The sequence below is a fragment of the Salvelinus namaycush genome, chromosome 20 (genome assembly GCF_016432855.1).
Source record: "Salvelinus namaycush isolate Seneca chromosome 20, SaNama_1.0, whole genome shotgun sequence".
Classification (NCBI taxonomy): Eukaryota; Metazoa; Chordata; class Actinopteri; order Salmoniformes; family Salmonidae; genus Salvelinus; species Salvelinus namaycush.
Window position 1 is genome coordinate 14434450 of NC_052326.1, and position 21099 is coordinate 14455548.

Here is a 21099-nt window from a genome sequence, read left to right on the forward strand (position 1 = left end):
ACCACCCTTTAGTGTACATTATGACTCCATTATCCGTCCGTTATCAGATGATTATGGGCTTCGATGACATATGTTTTGGAGCTGGATACGGAGAGCTCTATAGAGTCTATTGTTGCTCTGTAGTGCTCTGACTCCCTCCTCACCAAACACATGGTTACATTCAGCTACTCTCTGAAAACAAACATACGCTGAGGAGTTGCTGACAAACTGGTTCAGAAAGGGCTTAAACTGGCCCCTGGAGTGTGTCTGTCTGCCTGCCTGCCTGCCTGCCTGCCTGCCTGCCTGCCTGCCTGCCTGCCTGCCTGCCTGCCTGCCTGCCTGCCTGCCTGCCTGCCTGCCTGCCTGCCTGCCTGCCTGCCTGCCTGCCTGCGTGTCTGTGTGTGTACATGTGCACGTACGTGCAAGCGTGTGTGTGCATGTGTGTTGAACTTCCCATCCAGTAGCACACAGCCAATGATATACAGAGGGGTGTAGTATGGGGACTCATCATTCAACCCAACTCTCAAACACAAATAATCACGGGGTGAGACCACATGTCGCAGCTCTTACGCATAGGGCCCCGACAGCTGTCAATCACACAGATGACCTATAAACAGACCCTTGGCAGACACTCTTATTAAATCAAACTGTACAAATATAGCAAATCTAATGCTATGAATCGTTGATTATTGAAGTAACCCAGAGTTAAATTTAGATACGGTATGGAAGACTTGTAATATCAGATTCCATGGTAAGTATGTTGAGAAACGTCTGTGGATGGAGTTTATTTTAAGGTCCTGTGGTTTGATGGGGGACATGGGGATGGCTTTCGTCTTGTCTTGGTATTCATAAAACTTCCTGAGAGACAGTCAGACAACCAGATAGGAATGTATTTTTCACCATGTTCAAACAGAGGCGATTGAATATAAACACACACCTTCTTTGGCTTTATGGAGGCATGTTTTATTCCCAGAGTAGGGTGACCAGTTTAGAAACAGGTCCTGCATAAACATGGATCTGAATAAACTTATTTTTACCCTTTTGCAATACCAGAAGGATTTGTTACTTGAAACTATGTTGTGCAGGTTTTGACTTTGAAGCTGTGATACAACGGGACCATTTGAAGCTGTGATACAACAGGACCATTTGAAGCTGTGATACAACAGGACCATTTGAAGCTGTGATACAACAGGACCATTTGAAGCTGTGATACAACGGGACCATTTGAAGCTGTGATACAACAGGACCATTTGAAGCTGTGATACAACGGGACCATTTGAAGCTGTGATACAACAGGACCATTTGAAGCTGTGATACAACAGGACCATTTGAAGCTGTGATACAACGGGACAATTTGAAGCTGTGATACAACAGGACCATTTTATTTGAAGTTGATCCTCTGATTATGTGCAGGCATACCTTAGTTCTGATATATAGTATTTAAACAGTAAAATACTTGAATTAGATCTACATCCTTCCTATCTGGCATCTACTGTTTTTTCCTGACCACAATTTAACCACTAAAATTACCATACATGAAGGATAGTTGTGGCATTGTGGAGATGTTGTTTTTTGGTGGACTCCTAAATTAGTTCAGTAGAAGCTTATTGAGTAAAACCTCAATGTTTGTCAAGCAGCAGTATATGATTGCCACCCTGCTAAGCCCTACACTGTAGGGTTCCATTGATTGTTTGTCTTTGGTGTCGGGCCCGAGCAGCGGAGAGACAGTGGGCCTCTCAAACAGCACTGCCCTGTCTGTACATGGCTGCTGAACCGTGGAGAACGTATCAAACAAACACTCAAGTCTCACAGGGAAGGGTCTATAGGAAGAGTCCTGTTACTCTTGACATAGGAATGTCTGTCAACTGCATTCTTAATGTAGCCGCAGAAGACGCACTCAGACCTTCAGATGACCAGAGAAAAGCATCCTTGGCAGATGTCCATTAACAGAGATATGGAGGAAAGACAGTATTGAGATGGCAACACAATGAGACGCTCTCTAGCACTTGTCACTGACCGACTGTATTGGGTTTCAACAGTGTTGATAATATAAAACCATCCCATAACCCCACATGGGTATGCAGGACAGGGGTGGAATGTGTCAGTTGAGCCTGCATGTGTGTGTTAATCTGTTTGTGTACAGCAGCTGTCTTTCCCTAATGGATATTTTGCTCTCTTCTTCCCCCTCTCCTCTCTGCAGAGCTGAGGTCCACCGGCACTGCCCAACACTTTGCCTACCTGCTCAACACGTCTGACTACCGTATCCTGCGTATGGACGAGGACCATGACCGCATGTACGTTGGCAGTAAGGACTACATCCTGTCCCTGGACCTGCATGACATCAACAAGGAGCCGCTCATTGTAAGACCTTACAGTCACTAACCCTGTATCTCTTCACCTTCCCTTACCTACTCTCACCTCTTCTCCCCTCACCTCTCCCCCCCCCTCTCCCCTCCTCTCTCATCTCCAGAGCTCTATGATCCGTGGTGAGGCTAACCCTTTACCTCAGCTCTCATAAACGGCTCCCAAGGGTCATATGTCTCATTTCGCTGCCCTGTGTCTGACATTTTGATTAGCTCACCTACAGTTTGTATTGGACTGCACTATTTTCTGGAGACAGGGGTTGTAAAACATTGTAAAACCAAAATCTGGATATGACCATTCCAAGGGGGCTAATAGTACCCTGTGGCAGGTTTAGCCCCACATCTATAAAGTCCAGTGATGTTGAACGGGTTGTGCGATGTGTTGGGTTATTGCTATAAAATGACCTTTGTTCCCCCCCTGCCTTCAGCTCCACTGGCCTGTCTCTCAGCAGAGGAAGACTGAGTGTCTTCTAAGTGGAAAGGACACCAATGTAAGTATTTCTGTTGACTCTCGATCTCCACACAACTAATTCAGGATTTATGTTTCAGATCAGGTGACTTGTGCCACCTGTAATATGTAGTAATGTATTTTCTATATTTAGCTATCTATAAAGTATATATATATATACAGTTCTGGAAAAGTTTGGACAACACCTACGCATTTTCTACATTGTAGAATAATAGTGAAGACATCAAAACTATAAAATAACACATATGGAATCATGTAGTAACCAAAAAAGTGTTATTTTATATTTGAGATTCTTCAAAGTAGCCACCATTTGCCTTGACGACAGCTTGGCACGCTCTTGGCATTCTCTCAACCAGCTTCATGAGGTAGTCACCTGGAATGCATTTAAATTAACTTCTTCTGGCTGCAAGCCCGAGGTCGGTACACTTATGACAACAGCCAGCTCAAGTGCAGGGCGCGAAATTCAAAATATATTTTTTTGAAATATTTAACTTTCACACATTAACAAGTCCAATACAGCATTTGAAAGATAAACATCTTGTGAATCCAGCCAACATGTCCCATTTTTAAAATGTTTTACAGCGAAAACACCACGTATATTTATGTTAGCTCACCACCAAATACAAAAAAGGACAGACATTTTTCACAGCACAGGTAGCATGCACAAAACCAACCTAACTAACCAAGAACCAACCAAACTAACCAAGAAACAACTTCATCAGATGACAGTCTTATAACATGTTATTCAATAAATCTATGTTTTGTTCGAAAAATGTGCATATTTGAGCTATAAATCAGTTTTACATTGCAGCTACCATCACAGCTACCGTCAGAAATAGCACCGAAGCAGCCAGAGTAATTACAGACACCAACGTCAAATACCTAAATACTCATCATAAAACATTTCTGAAAAATACATGGTGTACAGCAAATGAAAGACAGGCATCTTGTGATTCCAGCCAATATTTCCGATTTCTTAAGTGTTTTACAGCGAAAACACAATATAGCATTATATTAGCTTACCACAATAGCCAGAAACACAAGCCATTCCCCAGCAGCAAAAGTTAGCGATCGTAACAAACCAGCAAAAGATATATAATTTTTGACTAACCTTGATAAGCTTCATCAGATGACAGTCCTATAACATCAGGTCCTATAACATACACTTATGTTTTGTTCGAAAATGTGCATATTTAGAGCTGAAATCAGTGGTTATACATTGTGCTAACGTAGCATCTTTTTCCCACAACGTCCGGATATTTTTCTGACACTCACATATTCTGACCAAATAACTATTCATAAACATAACAAAAAAATACATGTTGTATAGGAAATGATAGATACACTAGTTCTTAATGCAATCGCCGTGTTAGAATTCTAAAAATAACTTCATTACGATATGCAGTTTACGTTATGGCGAGAGCGTGCCCAAAACCTGGCCGCAAACTACTAGTACACATGTACGACAGATATATGAAATAACATCATAAAATGGGTCCTACTTTTGATGATCTTCCATCAGAATGTTGTACAAGGGGTCCTTTGTCCAGAACAATCGTTGTTTGGATTTAGAATGTCCTCTTCTCCAGTCAATTAGCACAGAAAGCTAGCAAAGTGGCGCGAAGCTCTCCTTCCTGAACATACGCAGACAAAGCAACACGCCTAACGTCCCGAAAAAAATTCAATAATCTAATAAAACTATATTGAAAAAACATACTTTACGATGATATTGTCACATGTATCAAATAAAATCAAAGCCGGAGATATTAGTCGTCTATAACGACAGCTTTACAGAAGGCAATACCAGGTCCCTTCTCGCGCGCTCCAGAAAACAGGAAACTGGTGACACGTCATACAAAGAGCTTTTATTCGACCCCAGATCAAGTTATACACTCCATTTCTTCTCTCACTGCCTGTCGACATCTAGTGGAAGACGTATGAAGTGCATGTATACTGATATATATCAAGGACATTTATAGGCAGGCCCTAGAACAGAGCATCGATTTCAGATTTTCCACATCCTGTCAGGAAGTTTGCTGCAAAATGAGTTCTGTTTTACTCACAGATATAATTCAAACGGTTTTAGAAACTAGACAGTGTTTTCTATCCAATAGTAATAATAAAATGCATATTGTACGAGCAAGAATTGAGTACGAGGCCGTTTGAAATGGGCACCTTTTATCCAGGCTACTCAATACTGCCCCTGCAGCCCAAACAGGTTAACAGGTGTACCTTTAAAAATATATATTTTTTGGATTTCTTTGCTTCTTAATGCGTTTGATACAATCAGTTGTGTTGTGACAAGGTAGGGGTGGAATACAGAAGACAGCTTTATTTGGTAAAAGACCAAGTCCATATTAAGGCAAGAATAGCTCAAATAAGCAAAGAGAAACGACAGTCCATCATTACTTTAAGACATGAACGTCAGTCAATACAGAAGATTTCAAGAACATAGAAAGTTTCTTCAAGTGCAGTCGCAAAAACCATCAAGCGCTATGATGAAGCCCAGATTTTATTCCTTTATTTAACTAGGCAACTCAGTTAAGAACAAATTCTTATTTTCGATGACAGCCTAGGAACAGGAGAAGAACGACAGATTTTTACCTTGTCAGCTCAGGGATTCGATCTTGCAATCTTTCGTATACTAGTCCAACGCTCTAACCACTAGGCTACCTGCCGCCCCATATACCTACGAGGATTTTATTTGGCCCTGTAAAATCCTGGTTCCGCTCTGTCTGGACAAACAGACAGGTAAGGACTGGCACCAACAAGTCTCACTCTTCCCCATCTGCCAGTGTAGGGTGTGGATAAATAGATTATACTAGCAGTATACTGTTATACTGGCACACTGGCATGTTAATATATTGACATTTCCATTGATGTTAAAGATAATTGCCTCGTGTACTATGCTTTATGTTGTATATAGGTATTATCATACATGTTGATAATCCATTCATGTCTGTCTATGTTTGTCCCCATGCAGGGCGAGTGTGGGAACTTTATCCGTCTGATTGAGCCATGGAACAGGACCCACTTGTATGTCTGTGGTACTGGGGCCTACAACCCCATCTGCACCTACGTCAACCGTGGACGCAAACCACAGGTTAGAGCTCCACACCTTATGGAATACATTGAGTCTGTGTTCACATAATGAAGAGGTGAGGGAGCCTATGGCTCTGTCTGTAAAATCAAATCAAATGTATATTCATCACATGCTTTGTAAACAGCAGGTGTAGACTGTGAAATGCTGACTTATGGTTCCTTTTCCAACAATGCAGAGTTAAGATCAAAATGTCATACAAAATTGAAATAGTGACACGAGGAATACAGTTGACGTGAATGTGAAATGTCAGAATAATAGTAGAGAGAATGATTTATTTCAGCTTGTATTTCTTTCATCACATTCCCAGTGGTTCAGAAGTTTACAAACACTCAATTAGTATTTGGTAGCATTGCCTTTAAATTGTTTAACGTGGGTCAAACGTTTCAGTTAGCCTTCCACAAGCTTCCCACAATAAGTTGGGTGAATTTTGGCCCATTCCTCCGATCAGAGCTGGTGTAACTGAATCAGGTTTGTAGGCCTTCTTGCTCGCACATGCTTTTTCAGTTCTGACCACACTTTTTCTATAGGATTGAGGTCAGGGCTTTGTGATGGCCACTCCAATACCTTGACTTTGTTGTCCTTAAGCCATTTTGCCACAACTTTGGAAGTGTGCTTGGGGTCATTGTCCATTTGGAAGACCCATTTGCGACCAAGCTTTAACTTCCTGACTGTTGTCTTGAGATGTTGCTTCAATATATCCACATAATTTTCCTACCTCATGATGCCATCTATTTTGTGAAGTGCACCAGTCCCTCCTGCAGCAAAGCACCCCCACAACATGATGCTGCCACCCCCATGCTTCACGGTTGGGATGGTGTTCTTTGTCTTGCAAGCATCCCCCTTTTCCTCCAAACATAACAATTGTCATTATGGCCAAACAGTTCTGTTTTTGTTTCATCAGACCAGAGGACATTCATCCAAAAAGTATGATCTTTGTCCCCATGTACAGTTGCAAACCGTAGTCTGGCTTTTTTATGGCGGTTTTGGAGCAGTGGCTTCTTCCTTTCTGAGCAGCCTTTCAGGTTATGTTGATATAGGACTCATTTTACTGTGGATATAGATACTTTTGTACTTGTGTTCTCCAGCATCCTCACAGGGTCCTTTGCTGTTGTTCTGGGATTGATTTGAATTTTTCGCACATAAGTACGTTCATCTCTAGGAGACAGAACGCGTCTCCTTCCTGAGCGGTATGGTCCTATGACCACGCAGCCGGAAATTGCTCCGAAGGATGAACCAGACTTTTGGAGGTCCTCAAAATCGGGCTGATTTCTTTTGATTTTCCCATGATGTCAAGCAAAGAGGCACAGGTACACCTCCAATTGACTCAAATGATATAAATTAGCCTATCAGAAGCTTCTAAAGCCATGACATTATTTTCTGGAATTTTCCAAGCTGTTTAAAGGCACAGTCAACTTAGTGTATGTAAACTTCTGACCCACTGGAATTGTGATACAGTGAAGTATAAGTGAAATAATTTGTCTGTAAAGAATTGTTGGAAAAATTACTTGTGTCATGCACAAAGTACATGTCCTAACCGACTTGCCAAAACTATAGTTTGTTAACAAAAAAGTGGTGGAGTGGTTGAAAACAAGTTTTAATGACTCCAACCCAAGTGTATGTAAACTTCCGACTTCAACTGTATATTGTGAATAACAGTTCCTCTCTCAATGCGGAACATCTTTCCAACACTACCCCTCGGTAACCACCAAGCCTTGGTACGAAATAGATCGTTATCATTCTCTAAACCCACATCTCCACATAGTTTTGCAAACAGGCGTGCACACAGTGGATGTGGTTTGATGTAGTTTACAATTTAAGTTATCTGCTACAGTATATCTCCTAGTTCTGTGCTCAGCTCTTTTGCCACTAGTTGCTCTCGGTGTATCATACAATGCATCCATAGGTCAGAGGAAGACATACATATTCATAACTAGAGTGCAGAGGCCTGCCCACCATCCCACCATAGATGGAGCCACATCTGTGCAAAAGCCCAAACATTCGATCCCATAGAATCTGTTTTTCGTCAACATAGCACACTGAACATCCCGTGCCATTTAATCCTCGGGAATCATGAGACAGAACTATATGTCTTCGTGAATATCATCCCCCGACATATATATCGAACAAAAGTCAATGCCACCGGGGTCTGACAATCTGGATGGAAAATTATTGAAGATAATAGCAGATGTTTTTGCCACTCCTATTTGCCACATCTTCAATTTAAACCTACTAGAGAGCGTGTGTCCTCAGGCCTGGAGGGAAGCTAAAGTCCTTCTGTTACCCAAGAATAGTAAATCCCCCTTTACTGGCTCAAATAGCCGACCACTCAGCCTGATACCAAACCTTAGTAAACTTCTGGAAAAAATTGTGTTTGAGCAGATACAATGCTATTTCACAGTAAACAAATTGACAACAGAATTTCAGCATGCTTATAGGGAAGGACACTCAACAAGCACAGCACATACACAAATAACTGATGGTTGGCGGAGAGAAATTGAGGATAAAAGGATTGTGGGGGATGTCTTGTTAGACTTCATTGCAGCTTTTGACATTATCGATCATAGTCTGTGGATAAAGAGTTACTTGTCTAACAGAACACAGAGGGTGTTCTTTAATAGAAGCCTCTCAAATATAATCCAGTTAGAATCAGGAATTCCCCAGGGTAGCTGTTTAGGCCCCTTGCTTTTTTCAATTTTTACTAATGACATGCCACTAACTTTGAGTAAAGCCAGTTTGTCTATGTATGCGGATAACTCAACACTATTCATGTCAGCTACGACAGTGACTGAAATGACTGCAACACACAAAGAGCTGCAGTTAGTTTCAGAGTGGGTGGCAAGTAATACATTATCCCTAAATATTTCTAAAACTAAAAGCATTGTATTTGGAACAAAACACTCACTAAACCCTAAACCTCAACTAAATCTTGTAATAAATAATGTGGAAATTGAGCAAGTTGAGATGACTAAACTGCTTGGAGTAACCCTAGATTGTAAACTGTTATGGTTAAAACATATTGATGCAGTAGTAGCTAAGAAGTCTGTCTATAATAAAGCGATGCTCTGCCTTCTTAACAACACTATCAACAAGGCAGGTCCTACAGACCCTAGTTTTGTCGCACCTTGACTTCTGTTCAGTCAGGTGCCATTTTTGTGGTCAGGTGCCACAAAAATGGCTTAGGAAAATTGCAATTGGCTCAGAACAGGGCAGCACAGCTGGCCCTTGGATGTACACAGAGAGCTAATATTATTAATATGCATGTCATTCTCTCCTGGCTAAAAGTGGAGGAGAGATTGACTTCATCACTACTTTTATTTATGAGAGGTATTGACATGTTGAATGCACCGAGCTGTCTGTCTAAACTACTGGCACACAGCTCGGACACCCATGCATACCCCACAAAACATGCCACCAGAGGTCTCTTCACAGTCCCCAAGTCCAGGACAGCCTATGGGAGGCGCACAGTACTACATAGAGCCATGACTACATGGAACTCTATTCCACATCAAGTAACTGAAGCAAGCAGCAAAGTTATATAAAAAAAAAATCATTAAAAAAACACCTTATGGAACAGCGGGGACTGTGAAGCAACACAAACATTGGCGCACGCACACACACACACACACACACACACACACACACACACACACACACACACACACACACACACACACACACACACACACACACACACACACACACACACACACACACACGGATTTAGTACTGTAGATATGTGGTAGTGGTGGAATAGGAGCCTGAGGGCACACAGTGTGTTGTGAAATCTGTGAATGTATTGTAATGTTTTTAAAATTGTATAAACTGCCTTAATTTTGCTGGACCCCAGGAAGAGCAGGTGCTGCTTTGGCAGCAGCTAATGGAGATCCATAATAAATACAAATGCATGGGCATCTCGGCCCTCACAGCTAACGTCCATTTGGAGAGCATAAGCTGGGGAGTTTGAGTCGTTCAGTCAGTTTCCTCTTGATTGCTAGCAATAGCATAAATTCTTTGTTTAACAGTGTTCTCAGAATGGTATTGATGTGAGTTTCTGTGCCTCTGCCTCCGCACACATTGTTTTCACCATATCAATTGCGTCCGGTAATATCAAAGTCTCTGCAATAGTGTGTGGCTTCATAGCGTAGCTGGCCTAGCCATTCACCATGGGAATGATTCAAGTGCAACACGTGCAGCCTTTTCCTATGAGGGCACAAGGCGAGACCCAGATGCAGACACGGGAGGCAGAGATGTCCAAGATGTTTATTAACAATCCAAAAGGGGTAGGCAAGAGAATGGTCGTGGACAGGCAAAAGGTCAAAACCAGTTCAGAGTTCTAGAGATACAGAATGGTCAGGCAGGCTTCAGGTCAGGGTAGGTAGAATGGTCAGGCAGGCGGGAATGGAGTCCAGAAAACAGACAAAGGTCAAAACCGGGAGGACTAGTAGAAGAGAATAGAAAAGCAGGAGTACGGAAAAAAACATGCTGGTTGACTTGAACATACAAGACGAACTGGCACAGTGAGACAGGAAACACAGGGATAAATACACCAGGGAAAATAAGTGACACCTGGAGGGGGTGGAGACAATCACAAGAACAGGTGAAACAGATCAGGGTGTGACATTTCCCATGATATAAGGGCGCTCTCTGATTGAATTTAGTCATTTAGATTTGAATAATTTTGATTTAGATTTTTAAGGTTAGCCACATTACAATGATTTTTAGATACAAAGACAATATTATACTATATACAGTGGGGCAAAAAAGTATTTAGTCAGCCACCAATTGTGCAAGTTCTCCCACTTAAAAAGATGAGAGAGGCCTGTAAATTTCATCATAGGTACACTTCAACTACGACAGACAAAATGAGGGAAAAAATCCAGAAAATCACATTGTAGGATTTTTAATGAATTTATTTGCAAATTATGGTGGAAAATAAGTATTTGGTCACCTACAAACAAGCAAGATTTCTGGCTCTCACAGACCTGTAACTTCTTCTTTAAGAGGCTCCTCTGTCCTCCACTCGTTACCTGTATTAATGGCACCTGTTTGAACTTGTTATCAGTATAAAAGACACCTGTCCACAACCTCAAACAGTCACACTCCAAACTCCACTATGGCCAAGACCAAAGAGCTGTCAAAGGACACCAGAAACAAAATTGTAGACCTGCACCAGGCTGGGAAGACTGAATCTGCAATAGGTAAGCAGCTTGGTTTGAAGAAATCAACTGTGGGAGCAATTATTAGGAAATGGAAGACATACAAGACCACTGATAATCTCCCTCGATCTGGGGCTCCACGCAAGATCTCACCCCGTGGGGTCAAAATGATCACAAGAACGGTGAGCAAAAATCCCAGAACCACACGGGGGGACCTAGTGAATGACCTGCAGAGAGCTGGGACCAAAGTAACAAAGCCTACCATCAGTAACACACTACGCCGCCAGGGACTCAAATCCTGCAGTGCCAGACGTGTCCCCCTGCTTAAGCCAGTACACGTCCAGGCCCGTCTGAAGTTTGCTGGAGAGCATTTGGATGATCCAGAAGAAGATTGGGAGAATGTCATATGGTCAGATGAAACCAAAATATAACTTTTTGGTAAAAACTCAACTCGTCGTGTTTGGAGGACAAAGAATGCTGAGTTGCATCCAAAGAACACCATACCTACTGTGAAGCATGGGGGTGGAAACATCATGCTTTGGGGCTGTTTTTCTGCAAAGGGACCAGGACGACTGATCCGTGTAAAGGACAGAATGAATGGGGCCATGTATCGTGAGATTTTGAGTGAAAACCTCCTTCCATCAGCAAGGACATTGAAGATGAAACGTGGCTGGGTCTTTCAGCAGGACAATGATCCCAAACACACCGCCCGGGCAACGAAGGAGTGGCTTCGTAAGAAGCATTTCAAGGTCCTGGAGTGGCCTAGCCAGTCTCCAGATCTCAAACCCATAGAAAATCTTTGGAGGGTGTTGAAAGTCCATGTTGCCCAGCAACAGCCCCAAAACATCACTGCTCTAGAGGAGATCTGCATGGAGGAATGGGCCAAAATACCAGCAACAGTGTGTGAAAACCTTGTGAAGACTTACAGAAAACGTTTGACCTCTGTCATTGCCAACAAAGGGTATATAACAAAGTATTGAGATAAACTTTTGTTATTGACCAAATACTTATTTTCCACCATAATTTGCAAATAAATTCATTAAAAATCCTACAATGTGATTTTCTGGATTTTTTTCCCTCATTTTGTCTGTCGTAGTTGAAGTGTACCTATGATGAAATTTACAGGCCTCTCTCATCTTTTTAAGTGGGAGAACTTGCACAATTGGTGGCTGACTAAATACTTTTTTGCCCCACTGTATGTATTTTTGTATTTTTTGGGGGTAGATTTTGGAAATTCATCCGCGACCCCATTTTCATATCAGGTGACACCACATTGGGTCGCGATCTCTAGTTTGAGAACCACTGCTGTAATCCATGGCTTCTGGTTGGGATATGTACAGTCACTGTGGAGACGACCTCGTCAATGCACTTATTAATGAAGCCAGTGACTGATCTGGTAAACTCCTCAATGTTATCAGATGAATCACGGAACATATTCCAGTCTGTGCTTCTGAAACAGTCCTGTAGTTTAGCATCCGCTTCATCAGACCATTTCCATATTGAGCACGTCACTGGTACTTCCTGTTAGAGTTTTTGCTTGTAAGCAGGAAGCAGTATATAGTTATGGTCTGATTTGCCAAAGGGAGGGCGAGGGAGGGCCTTGTATGCGTTTCTTTGCACAGGAGACATGCTGGTAAAAATTTGGTAAAACGGATTTCAGTTTCCCTGGATTAAAATCACCGGCCAAGAGAAACGCCGCCTCTGATCTGTAGAGATCATCTCCACATTTACTCTCCATCCCACAGCCTCCCTCCCTTCCATCTTTCTCTCTCATTCTCTCTTTCTCTCTGTTTCTCTCTCTCTCCTCTCTCTCTCTCTCTCTCTCTCTCTCTCTCTCTCTCTCTCTCTCTCTCTCTCTCTCTCTCTCTCTTCATCCCCACATCTCTCTTTCTCTCTCTATGTCTCTCTCGCCATCCTACCTTCATTCCTACCTTCACCATCCTCTACCCCTCTCGATCTCCACTGCTTCATCTCCAGCCCCAGGCCTAGGCAGCCATTGGAGTCTCAGTCTTCACAACTGTCGTCCCCAGCGTTACTTCTCACCGTTACTGTTACGGCGCTGAATGTTAATTCTCACTCTTTAATTTGAGGTCTTGAGTTTCGTAGAGCCAGGCATCACCACCACGGAATACTTTACCCCTCTGCTATTTCATATGGATCCATATGATTATTACTAACAAAGGGCATCCATCCCTCCCTCCATCCATCTATCCATCCATCCATCCATCCACTCATAGCTCTAGAAGCCCTGTGTGACTCTCAGTTGGCCTGCTCCCGCTATGCTCCCTCAGCCTCCAGTCCTCACCATATGAGAAGTTGGGTAATTGGCCATGAGAGCTCCCGTTATGGGGTGCCAGTGGAATGTTCTAGTTATAGTACATTAATGAGATGGCTTTTATTTTCCCCTTCATATTAAACAGACAGGTCAGACTCTTCCCGTGAGTCCCCTCTCTCTCTCTCTCTCTCTGCTGGTCTGGAGTTAAGTATGGGAGCAGAGATGTGAAATGGTACACCACCATACACACAGCTTTTCCAGACAGGAAGCCAGGAGAAGGCGAAATGCTGCTCATTGCCAGAAATCTACTGTGCTCATTGTCTCATGTAGATGTATACACATACACACACACACACTCATTCTCACACGTCAGGAACCTGCTTTGACATTTGTAACTGAAGACGTCCAGATATATTGTTATCAGCTTGCCAGATACCATCATTCTTTCTTTTTCAGACGTTATTCAGACACGTACTATTCACTCAGCTGTAGACAACTTCCTTTCTAAATACCTAAAGGATATATATTAGCCTACACGGGGCTATGATAGCTAGTATTGTCTGTAAAAGCCAAATGTTGGTTCTTGGCGGTGGCTCAGGCCAGGATTTAATGTATGTACCATACTGTGAGAGACTGTATTGACTCAACCACATGGTACAGAACTAATATTGATGATTTTCACACCATCTGGTGAAGTTGAGCCACGCAGGCATTCCTTGCACAGAGAATGTAGAGAATGAGATATCCACACATTTTCCCCACAGGCTTTCCAAATGACATTATTGAAACAGTCATGTAGTCACATCAGTCCCAGACCAGTTTACAGAGTTACTGAGCTCACGTCAGGTCCCACCTACTGCAGGTGCGTAACATCTAGAATGTGTCGCTGTCTCCTGTTTTAGGCCGCCATGCACCTGCAGATGCCCCAGACCGGAGGGAGGGCTAGCCGCGCGGCCCAACCAAACGATGTGTCCGAAACACTGGGACTAAAGGTGGGACGTGGGTCTGGGTCAGGTGCCCATCACTAGCATGGGCATGTCTGCCTGCCTGCCTGTCTGCGCCTGAGCCTTACCTTTATGGGCTGGGGAGACCCACTATGGGACTCAGCCAACATGCCATGCCTATGTCTCTCTCTCTCTCTGTCTCCCTGTAGGGGAGGGCTGTGCATGTCTCCTGACCCCTCAGTTCTATCTGTGCTCATTCTGTGTGTCTTGAAGCATTTCTGTCTTTATCAGTTGAATTGTCCCACTCTGTTGGTTGTCTAGTGAAGTGGATCGCTTATCACCTCATGGCTAAGCATGTCTTCTCTAGACCCTGTCCATTTTTAGTTTCATCCATCATGTTTGTGTTGTCCGTTGCTCTCGTTGTTCATCTGTCCATTTTTGTGTAAGCCTCACTTTCTGAGTGCTCTCTCTCTCTCTTTCTCTTTCTCTCTCTGTGTGTGTTTGGTGAACTGATTTGTCAGTATTTGCGTTGCCTGCTTCTTATGCATGAGAGAGATGGAAGCCCAGCATTTTGTGATTTTCTACACAAGGTCACAGAACATACACAATCAAATATACATGTTTTATTTGTGATAGATACATTAGTAACTTTCCTCTCCTCCTCACATTGTCTTGTCGCTTGTCTTAGAGGGCACAGAATGCCCCACCCTCCATTCCTTTACCCCCCACCCATCCTCCTTCTGTAGGAATGCGGGCCAACCCCTCTCACAGATCTCACACGGTTAATGTCTGACCCTCTCACACTGCAGCCCCGTTGGTTCAGGACAAACACCAGCCGACTGTGTCCAACTACTAAAGCAGAAAGGAAATAATAGACCCACATAGCTGAGCATTACTTGAATGTTTGTGCTCTCCCACCATTCGCAGCACAGGAAGGAACTCTTAACCCTTTGAACGACAGGGCCATTATGTTTTCAGCCTTATGTTTTGAATGTGTTGCATGCAACACTTAATCCTCTGTAGGGTAAAATCCTTCTTAAAGGTTTAAAAACATGTTCAGAGTATATCCCTTGGCACATGTAACCGTTGGTGACTTGGTGCACGTCAACATCTGGCATCTCTTGCAGGGAGCTGCCAACACCTTCAGATTTACATGTGCCGTTGATTTTAATCAAAGGTGAGAGGGAATCTCATAAAGGTGCACGTAGGAGCCAGTGGAGAATAACTTTGGCAAGCGCCTCACTTTCTCCTGCTCGGGAGTTGACGGACAAGGACAGAGATGTCTTCGTCTCTGCTCCCCTTCTTCCTCGATTGAAGAGCGAGCGTTTGGGGGATTTGACTTGTTCTGGTTTGTGGCAAGGCTACGGGGCATGTCATCGCATGCCATTGGCTGTTCCCACCCGCAAATCCAAATACCTGCCAATCACCTTTCAGTGCTGTGTATAGGGATGCCAGGAGTCATGAGCATCAGTCATTCAGCCTCCATCCAGGAAGTGTTTTCACTGAGCAGGATTGCAGGTGTCAGCGGCAGTAGGGGTACATAAACAATTGTAATCGAGAGGGGATGAGAGACATTTGGCATAGGAGACATTTTTGTGCAGAAAGAACAACCTTTGACGCATTATTCCCCCAGTCCTTCTAGTGCACTATAGATGGATTTAGAAGAGTTGAATTGAGAGTTTTTTTTCTGTATGAAGGCACTCTCATTATTCTATGTTTCATCCTCTGAAACCACAATGCCTTATAGGCCCCAGAGGACCTACTGGAAACATATTGCACTGCCTCATTTTCCCTCCACTAGGGAATTACTGTGACATGATGAAGAGCACTATGAATGTATCGCTTCTTTCTTATGATTTTTCTATTTCAGGAATACATATGGCATTTGGAGCCGGGCAAAGTGGAGTCTGGGAAAGGAAAGTGCTCCTACGACCCAAAGCTCAACAGCGTCTCAGCTTTGATCAGTGAGTATCATCTACACTCGGCCACATGGCTGGAGAATGGCAGGAGAGGTCCCCAGTCCAGTCCAGATCATCCAGTTCGTCCCCATGGCTCACTCAGTGACTCTGAGGGACCTTGAGGCCATGTCCCCTGTGTACGCCTCCTTTTATTTCCCACTACTAAAAATGGCCACCTCCTCTATCCTCAATTCAATGGCCAATTTTGTTTTTGGCACACTTAAAAAATGTTTTAATGCCTAAGTTATGTCCAGACAGTGTCCTTTTCCATTCTGTGCCTATTTCCCACGAGATAGATCACAGTGGAATGGTCATCTCATCTCTCATGATAAAATCATAAGGCATTTTGCTTTGTTAGGATTGAAAGAGCTGTGGTCAGTCTGGGCACATACCACTGGGTTCACTGTTTTAATAAGCCAATCCTTTCCATCGTGGTTTCGTGACTTCCAATGGAAAAATACCAAGAACATATTCACATGATTTGTTGTGGTCATTTACCTTCATGAGAAATCCAATAATTTGCTATTCCAGCTAGGAATGTAGCGACTAGGATTTACCTTTGGTTGCCATTATATCATTAAACTGTATGGAGTAAGGTGAGATAGAATGTAATGTCATTAAATTAGTTTGGGGATCGGGGTTTAGCATGAGTAAGAAAAGAAAAAGAAAACAAAAAAGGGAAAGTGGGAAATTTGAGCATCATTTTTTGGGGTGGTCAGCGTCAGTATCAGCTGATTTACATGGCATTATCACAATGCACAATTAATGAGTATTGTCAAAAAGAAAGAGTATTATTAGCCATGTGGGTACAGCGATTGGACGTAACGACATAGTCATAGTCAGTCAGGCCAATACAGGGGGAAAACAACAACAATCAAACCTGATGTACAGTGGCAAGAAAAAGTGTGAACCCTTTGGAAATTCCTGGATTTCTGCATAAATTGGTCATAAAATTTGATCTGATCTTCATCTAGGTCACAACTATAGACAAACACGGTCTGCTTAAACTAATAACACACAAACATTTATACGTTTTCATGTCTTTATTGAACACACCGTGTAAACATTCACAGTGCAGGGTGGAAGAAGTATGTGAACCCTTGCATTCCATAACTGGTTGATCCTCCTTTGGCAGCAATAACCTCAACCAAATGTTTTCTGTAGTTGCGGATCAGACCTGCACAACGGTCAGGAGGAATTTTGGACCATTCCTCTTTACAAAACTATTTCAGTTCAGCAATATTCTTGGGATGTCTGGTGTGAACTGCTCTCTTGAGGTCATGCCACAGCATCTTAATCGGGTTGAGGTCAGGACTCTGACTGGGCCACTCCAGAAGGCATATTTTTGGGGAAATATGTTGAAGCCATTCTGTTTTCGATTTACTTCTGTATTTTGGGTCGTTGTCCTGTTGCATCACCCAATTTCTGTTGAGCTTCAATTGGCGGACAGATAGCCTAACATTCTCCTGCAAAATGTCTTGATAAACTTAGGAATTCATTTTTCCGTCGATGATAGCAAGCTGTCCAGGCCCTGAGGCAGCAAAGCAGCCCCAAACCATGATGCTCCCTCCACCATACTTTACAGTTGGGATGAGGTTTTGATGTAGGTGTGCTGTGTCTTTTTTTCTCCACACATAGTGTTGTGTTCCTTCCAAACAACTCAACTGTAGTTTCATCTGTCCACTGAATATTTTGCCAGTAGCGCTGTGGAACATCCAGGTGCACTTTTGCAAACTTCAGACTTGCAGCAATGGTTTTTTTGGACAGCAGTGGCTTCGTTCTGTGGTGTCCTCCAATGAACACCATTCTTGTTTAGTGTTTTACGTATCGTAGACTTGTCAACAGATATGTTAGCGTGTTCCAGAGATTTCTGTAAGTCTTTAGCTGACACTCTAGGATTCTTTTTAAACCTCATTGAGCATTCTGCGCTGTGCTCTTGCAGTCATCTTTGCAGGATGGCCATTCCTAGGGAAAGTAGCAGCAGTCTGAACTTTCTCAATTTATAGACAATTTGTATTGCCGTGGACTGATGAACATATAGGCTTTTAGAGATACTTTTGTAACCCTTTCCAGCTTTATGCAAGTCAACAATTCTTAATCTTAGGTCTTCTGAGATCTCTTTTGTTCGAGGCATGGTTCACATAAGGCAATGCTTCTTGTGAATAGCAAACTCAAATTTTGTCAGTGTTTTTTATAGGGCAAGGCAGCTCTAACCAACATCTCCAATCTCGTCTCATTGATTGGACTCCAGGTTAGCTGACTTCTGACTCCAATTAGCTTTTTTTAAATCATTAGCATAGGCAGTTCACATACTTTTTCCAACCTACACTGTGAATGTTTAAATGATGTATTCAATATAGACAAGAAAAATACAATAATTTCTGTGTTATTAATTTAAGCACACTATGTTTTTCTATTGTTGTGACTTAGATGAAGATCAGATCAAATTTGATGACCAATTTATGCAGAAATACAGGTAATTTGCAAAGGGTTCACATACTTTTTCTTACCACTGTAGATTAGCCAAAATAAAAGGTGCTTAATATGGGAACTATTACAACTTAGTGCTTGACATTGTCACAACGCACAATTAGAACGATTACAGCTAACGACAAAAAGGGACAGTGGTGGTCGCTGCAGCAGGGAGGAGGGAAAGATAATGGGTGCTAGTCACACAGTCACTCGCTTTCATTTTGTTTAACACAGCGCAGCAAGTCTGAGCCCGGCCCGCCACAATCAAATCAATTGCGGTCGGACTACCTTTAGTCATTTGTGTGTCTTAATTATTTCATCAAACAGTGTGCTTAAAGCATCAGACAAGCTCAGTGCATATAGTTGATTAGATTAAAACATATATGGAAAAATACACATTTAAACATTTTGACCAATCGATTGGTCAAAAGAATAGATGACTCCCGGACGACCAATATTTTTTTTAGTCGAAGAAAGGCCTACATCCATTAGTATAAACAGACAATAATGAACTGAAAGTCCCGTACCTTCAGTGGAATGTCTCCAAAAAGTGTTGTGGTTTGCTAGCGAAGCCAGTCTCAGCCAAACTAGCCAGTGTTTTGGCCAGCTAGTCTGTGGCAACTCAGGGCAAACCTTTTCGGCCATAGTTTTCCAGGTCTTCTACTCCCCAGTGGATCTTTCTGCAAGTTCCATGAATCTGTCGGCCTCCAGGGCAGAGTGCAGCCACACCACTTCTCCGTTTTGGGTGATTCTCAGCTGGGCAGGGTAGAGTCGGAGGCCACGTTCGTAGAGCTTGGACATGGCGTCTTTGAGCTCAGCCCTCCTATTAGTGACCTCAGGGCTGTAGTTCTCATAGAAGCGTACAGTGTGCCCATGGTATTTCAGGGGCCCCTTCACCCGTGCAGTCCACAACACAAGGTTTGGTAACGGTGGAAGCAATCAATGACAGTGCGAGGCTTCCGGCCTGGTCCAGGCTTCTGAATGAGGCTGTGGTGGGCCCTGTCTAGCTCTGGAGGAGAGGGGAAAACATCTTCCTCTAGGACCTCCACACAGTCGGCCGTGTTTGGCTGGGGTAGGCTGTCATTGTAAATAAGAATTTGTTCTTAACTGACTTGCCTAGTTAAATAAAGATTACATTTTAAAAAATTGCATTTCGATGTCTCTCTTCAGCTTTTCGCATGTCGTTTCTAGTGTTTAGACCCTGCCTGAGGTATTTTCAGCAGCTGCTTCAAGGACGACGATCCGCTGGCCTTGAGAAGTAACTAGAGTGTGAATGTTGTCCAGTTTCGCATCCATTCTAGCAAATTCAGTCTTGAATCCTTCAGCTATTACGACAAAGATTTTCTCAAGTTCAGGGGCAATGCCCGCCATTGTTACCTGCCAATGCAGTTTCTCTTGCACGTCAAAGTTAGATCTTAGTGAGGTGGCCTCTGGTTTGTCAGGTTTTGGCAGTTTAGGCGTTTTCGATTGCCACAGGTATTACAAAACTGCCTGTATTGACTTTAGTTAGTACATACTAGTAGTTTAGTTGTTGCTCCGTTTGCCCTGAGCCCCTGTTGTCCTGTTAACCCCACCCTTGAGAACTCCCCGTAGCTGTCAAATGCATGCTGAGACACCTGCTGTCATATGAGGCCCAACCAGCAACTGAAGGACCAACACCCAGCCTCCCCACTGACTAACAAGACTATGGTCCTCCTTCTCTGTACATAACTTTAAAAGGCCTGGTTAGTGGCAAACTGTGCAATCTTCCTTATGTATGATTGTGTAATATAATGTGTGTTGTTCATCTGTCTTTGTCCACATTATGTGCTAAAGATGTCTTTTACACAGGCACTGTGATGATGACAGTCTAAAGATATGTATCTGGACATAGGGGATGGAAAGCCCTGAGGTATTGGGCACTAGGGTCCTGTCAGGGGACCTGCCAGGGACTAAAGGTTTAATTATAGGGGTGGGGGGTTCTGCGTAAGGAGAGCCTCAGTCCTTCATGCCAAGGGTGTGGCTGGCTTTATATCAACGAGTCAAAAGTATTTGGCTCAGCCGATTAATCTCTCTCTCTCTCTCTCTCTCTCTCTCTCTCTCTCTCTCTCTCTCTCTCTCTCTCTCTCTCTCTCTCTCTCTCTCCCTCTGTCCTTCCGTCTTTCTTTTTCTTTTCTCTCAGATGGTGAACTCTATGCTGGGGTCTACATTGACTTCATGGGAACAGACTCTGCCATCTTCCGTACTGGGAAACAGACCGCCATGCGTACAGACCAGTATAACTCCAGATGGTTAAATGGTAAATAAATAAATGGCTTCTTTGGCACTCGAGATATGTGTTATACAAGAGCTTGTCTATGCTATTAAGACTACTGTGCTGTAATTTATGCATGGGATGGCA

The 21099-nt window shown here is 43.1% G+C and overlaps 1 protein-coding gene across 1 annotated transcript in view; it reads left to right on the plus strand.

Annotated features, from left to right (window-relative positions):
* Window positions 1-2187: 2187 nt before the first annotated feature.
* Window positions 2188-21099, plus strand: part of LOC120065686 (semaphorin-3F-like) — a 37642-nt gene continuing 18730 nt past the window's right edge. Inside the window, exons 1-5 of the mRNA XM_039016758.1 lie at window positions 2188-2340; window positions 2771-2833; window positions 5795-5914; window positions 16160-16253; window positions 20881-20997. Coding sequence (XP_038872686.1) covers window positions 2251-2340; window positions 2771-2833; window positions 5795-5914; window positions 16160-16253; window positions 20881-20997 — 484 coding nt within the window. The 5' untranslated portion in view covers window positions 2188-2250. The remainder of the gene's footprint in view (window positions 2341-2770; window positions 2834-5794; window positions 5915-16159; window positions 16254-20880; window positions 20998-21099) is intronic.